The 6,000-nt window shown below is 34.7% G+C and overlaps 1 protein-coding gene across 1 annotated transcript in view; it reads right to left on the bottom strand.

The window, feature by feature from the left end:
* Nucleotides 1-3,757: 3,757 nt before the first annotated feature.
* Nucleotides 3,758-6,000, bottom strand: part of CAMKMT (calmodulin-lysine N-methyltransferase) — a 277,215-nt gene continuing 274,972 nt past the window's right edge. The window contains exon 11 of the mRNA XM_083361603.1: nt 3,758-4,961. Coding sequence (XP_083217729.1) covers nt 4,884-4,961 — 78 coding nt within the window. The 3' untranslated portion in view covers nt 3,758-4,883. The remainder of the gene's footprint in view (nt 4,962-6,000) is intronic.

Here is a 6,000-nt window from a genome sequence, read left to right as displayed (position 1 = left end):
GATAAGCTGTGTCTCCCTCAGCAAACTCTTATCTGCACAATTTCCAGGTTACTTCATGCTTTTGTTAATATGGGCTGCAGCTTATGAAAGCACAGCTCCAATAAATCATATAGGTACTAAGGTGCCAAAGATATCTTTGTCATTGTTGCTTCAACAGACTAATGAGGTATTTGGATTTTTGGCAGATATAACACGCTGAATTGTTTCCAAAAAACTGTGTGTGCAAAGAGCTCACAAAATGTCACAGTGGGATTGTGTTGTGTAGCAGATCTTATGCATCTGGGTGTGCGTGCAAGGAAAAAACATCCTTGGGTTTACTTTGTGTGATTGTGCAATACCTTATAGGAGGAGATGTTTTCCACAAAGCTGGCCCTACCATTGGACAAAATGATTTGGAATGTAATGGCAGAGCAACAGTCTGTGCAGTCACTTGACTGAGATAGGCAACTATAGAAATGAAATAAATAAAAACAATTTGATAATTACTTTTGAGGAGTGAGAATGTTGCATATGGCAGAGAAAATAAGAGGGGCCAAAAGTTAAAAAAAACATTGATATTAAACTAATTAAATCTTTATGGGAGATATTCTGGCTTTTTATTATATCTTGCCCACAAATTTGTGCACATTCTGTTGCACTAAGAAAAATACTATCTGTGTATTGTATTAATTTTGGAATAGAACAAAATATGCTTTTCTGTAATCACTAATTTATGGCTCTCCGGTAATTCACATGTTTCTGTAATAACCTGGATTTTCCCCATATCCCTCCCCCCCCCAGCCCATCAAAGATAATGCTTTATGGAATGACTCTGCATATCCAAATAACTGTCTGCTTTTAGTAAGCCTATTTTTTAAATACAACTTAAAAATTGTATTTAAGTACAATTTTAAATACAATTTTACCTGGGTATGGGATTGAAATGGCATTTGTTCACTTTTGGATGACTTTTGGTGTGAGCACGATGGAGGTAGTGCACTCATTCTTGCTCTGTAACTTTGTAGAAGCAATGGGAAACCAACCATAGGATCAGTCAGAGCCAGTTGGGCCTAGTGCTTAAGGCACCAGTCTAGACACCAGGAGGTCTCTGAGTTCTAATTCTGCCTGAGGTAGGAAAGCTGGCTGGGTGACCTTGGATGAATCAGATTCACTCAGATCAATTCACCTCATAGGGTTGTTGTGGGGAAAATAGGAGGCGGAACTACTCAGTACTGTATGTTCATTACCTTTGTATCATTTATAAAAATAATAAAGGTGGGTAAAAATAAATATTTCTGGATCAACTCCAGGGGTTGGGAGATAATGGAATTACACAGAGATACATCTAGGGGTTTTTGTTGTTGCTGTTGTTTTTGGTGAAAATGGCATTTATACAAGAGCGTAAGGCATGGCTCATTTGCATATGTGATTTCTTTTTTGGAAGGGGAAATACTTTCCTCAGCTGAGGGGATGGAACAATACTGCTGGAGAATGTTCATATTTCTTTCCTAAACTCTTGATTGACAAGGGTGAGAATGTTACAAGCACTCACACTTGTAAGAGCATGTTGCATTCAGTCCCTAGGGATGAATAACCAGAGACTTTCTGCCATTTCGTGCTTTTGATCCTATCTTGCCCTACTGGCTCTTCTTTTTCTCCAACCAACCTCATCTTGCCTTGCCTTTTGTCTGCTTCCTTCTCCCCTGCCTTGATCTGAATTGATTTCACTGGAACTTGACCTTGCCCTCCATTAGTCTCTGCACAAGTATTGCCTTAGATTATGCAGATTCTTTGGCTGAAGATGTGACATATTGTCTTTAGTGCACCAATTGGGGCAGAATACCCATTTAATTTATGTAACCTTGCAAAGAAAAAAAAATATCAAAGGAATACTAAATGTGCAGAGTACAAGTCAAATATTCTGAAATTAAAGGAAAACAATCATTCTTATTTTATCACAGTATGTGCGTGGCAATAGAAAACAAAACAAACCTTACTACTGCATGTAACATTTATAACACAGCCCAGCATAATCTTTAATGCCTCTTTTACTAATCTCTCTCCTTCTTTGAAAAAATTGCAGTCTCCTCATCTTTGATCTTGGAAAGATCACTTTGCAAACTTTTAGAAACCATGTTTTAGAAAATTATTTTTTTTAAAAAAAACTTAAATATGTCTATCATATGCCCATTATGTTGTTACTGAAAACAGAATTTGCCTCCTGCACTTCTATCAATAGGAGGCTCAGAAACTATCATTCAGTATAAAAAAGCCCCTTCAGGAGCAGCTTACAAGCCCATAAGCAAAGTTTCACCAATGTATTGTTTCCATTGATTGTTGATGACTGATATCTGCAGTGTTTTTTTTAACTTTAAGGCACTGGTGGGATTCAGCCAGTTTGCACCAGAACCTGTAGCTAATTTTTGTTTCCCAGGCCTAGAATGGACTTCCAGAAGCCGCATCCACACACAGAGAAACAGCTGTTCCCATATTTGAATCCCACCACTGCTTTAAGGGACTTATTAAGTTTTAACTTCCATTCATACAAAATCCAGCATACATACCCATCACATTGAGTGTGTTTAACTGAAGGTTTCTTAAATTTTGTTCAAGTCAATTTATATTTACAATCACGGTTAATAATCTTTAATATTTTTTAAATTTGAAACAGGCCTTTAATTTTATAACAATATTTAGAGAAGCAGAAGCAACATTCAAAGAACTGGAATGTGTGCTTCATTAAAGCAATGTAGAGATGATGATAATTTTAGAAGTACTATCCCACCACAAAGCAACTTAATTTTTTTCCAGAAAATAAGGGGTGGGGGGGAAACCCAGAGAATTTTAAACAATGATATTTAGCAGCCAATGCTACAATCTAGGGCCTCTGGTCCTTTCATCAATTATATGCATGAGTAATTTAGTTTCACCATTCAGCCTCAATGCATAAATGTTTGTAGGATCGTGTTCTTAAGACCCCTTCAATTAAACCCTTACGGGATAATAGCCTGCATTTGAGACACTAGCTTGTACTGACATGACAGATGGGGGAAAGAAACAAACAATAATAATTAGTTGTTCATTTTGATATACTTGTTATCTACTCAGAGGGGGAAAAAGAGTGAAACAATAATTTCCAGGGTCATTATATAAAAGTTAGCAAATATATCTATTTGTCATATTCTTGAATATTTTTGTAATGAAATGTGAAGGTTCATACATATGGGTGCTGTTAGTGCCTTTTCTACACTAAATTTTTACTATATATATATATATATATATATATATATATATATATATATATAGCATGCGTATCTATGAGATACACCATGATGATAAACCCATTAATCTCTAAATTCTTGCCATTTCTAAGCAGAAATTCCATGCAGTAAGTGTCTCAATGTGAAATCCATAAAATCCATAAAAGGAGATCTACTACTGAAATACTAGGATAAATGGCTGGTTTGCATTGCCCCTGGTCTTTATCCAACACTGAGAATAGACTGCTGTTTTATCAAAAGAGGAATAAATTGCTGTTATTGTGATGTTAGCCCATCACTTGGCATTGCAATTCAGGTTTTTGTGAGAAAGAAATGTATGATCTAACTGCAATTTGACCTATGCCTTCTGCCATCCATATAGGTGTTCTAATGGAGCATAAAAAAAGTGTGGAATACAAGGACATGTAAACTGGTGGTAAAGAAATGCATTTGAGGGAAAGATGGAAGGGCATGGGAGTTTGTGTGCAACTTATTAAACCATAGAAGAGAAGCAACAATTCAGGGGTAATTATTTTATTTTCATATACCTTGCAATCAAGCACAGAATGAAGTATAACACCATTTGAATTTTTCCCCAGATACTTCTAAAAACAGTTTTTAAAAAATGAGATGATAAACTTCTTAGAATGCCAAAAAGTCTTTTTTTAAACCAGCAAGAAAACAAATCCAAATACTTTTGTCTTAGGCTTTGAAAGGTATGTATTGCTTCTGGGACAAAAATGTTAATGAAATGATGTGGGCTATGGCCAATGTTAGGCAATATTTTGGAGGAGTGTGAGGGAGCAAAGGAAAGACCACAATTGCTACAGCACCCAACATTTCTCCAACAAGGATCTATTTTTTAATAGCAAGTATAGGGAACAGTTGCAGTTAGATTTCAGGACTGATAAACACTCACTTTTCATTCATAGTCAGAGCACTCTTCTTGTACCTAAACAGATAATAAGTACTCAGCACACTCCCCCTTCTTGACACAACACACTGAGACTAATCACACATAATTGGAGAGGAGGAGCAGAGGGCTGGCCAACGCATTGTGTCCAGAGGACAAATGGTCAGTTTATGAAGCTTTAGTTTGAAGCAATAATTTCTAATACATCTACTGAGAGGACAACCCCCCCAAATAAAAACTCAACAATAAAACTCCAAAATCCCAAATCCTGTTGTAAAAAAAATCAGATAAACTGACTTTGAAAAATTTCACTCTGAAAAGAAAACCCCAAAAGTAATTTTAAAAAATAGCCTAAGGGATAATGGTAAAATAAGATGAAATCTTCGTAGAATACCGTATGACATGGTCTCAAATGTTGGACAGATACCAGTATCTGTTTTTTTCACTTACTTGAACAATAAATCCTTTAGCATTTTGCAGTTGGTCAAACACATTTTTTCCAGATGCAACAGAAAAATAAAACCATTTTTGTCACAATAAAGAAATCTTCTGCGAAATGACAGCCACAAAGGAAGGAAAATAGAGCTGTTGAAACTTTCAGCTCTCTTTTTAATACAATGGACCCATAGTTCTAGAGTGATCTGCTCTACATTGCTAAGAGTTTACCTTTCCCATGAAATTATTACGTAAGTACATTCTATTTTGTAATAAAAATATTGACTTCCCATATTCTATCCTTCTTTGGTTAAAACAAGAAAAAATGGGTAGTGGAGATTTGGATCATAAATATCTTTTTCTTCTTTTTTCAGCTGCAAATAAAGAAACAAAGCAACAGTCAATTTGTTTTAATCATAAAAATATAATCTTTGTTGGTACGTTTGTTTTATTTGTTGGATGAGTGGTTATCAAATGAGAAAATAAACAGACATAATTTTTATTTTCATTTTTTATAACGGTAATTAAAATTGCTAGTGAGAAAATATCACGCAGTGGGGTAAATATGGTTCGTCTGAAATATACAAGTAAATGAAAGCTAAACTGCCTCCTAAAGAATAAAGCTTTGTATTTATGATTGATAAAACACTGAGATCATCAACAGCTAACAAACTTAAGTAGTTTTGCATAGTAATTCAAACTTGCCTCTCTTTGAACACAGAATAGCGCAGCATATTCTTAGCAACAAGAACAAAGATTATGTGAACTCTATAACTCAGGGCAGTGTAACATGTATTCTTAAAACAAGTATTCATTTAAGCAGCTCTCCAGTGAAAACTTACTTACCAAGTAGTTGAATTTGGCATATATTTTCTATAGGCACAAACTACTGAATTCAGGAAGCTATCCAGATGAAAATCAAGTCATCTTAACATTTAAAAAGACATCGCTGAAACAATTTCCTTGTGTGTGTTTACAGAGGCAACACTAAACTGAAAGATGAGAGGCAAAGAATATGAAGTTGTCTCCTTTTTCTTTAATATATAATATTTAATATGTAATACTCTAGTGTACATATGTATACTAGAATATTATATATTTGAAAGAGCTTCTGGCATTTCTTTTCAGCCATTATATAAACAGGAATTTACCAATGTCCTATTGTTTAATTCTGAGAATTAATTTTCCATTTATGAGTAGTACAATTTACCCAACAACAATTATTAATCTCTCCAAATTCTCAGCCATGTTAACCATGACAATTTGGTTCTCTAATATTAGAACAAGGAGCTCTATGTGAATAAAATGGCTCATTAATTTAAATATTTAAACAGCCAACTTATTGTTCAGGTAATGTTATTCTTAGTGGGTGATGTACTTTGATTAAAATGGCATTGCAAATACCAAAATATT

This window comes from Vipera ursinii (genome assembly GCF_947247035.1).
Source record: "Vipera ursinii genome assembly, chromosome: 1".
NCBI lineage: Eukaryota > Metazoa > Chordata > Lepidosauria > Squamata > Viperidae > Vipera > Vipera ursinii.
Note: the sequence above shows the minus strand (reverse complement) of the source record. Positions and strands in the feature narration are given on the sequence as shown.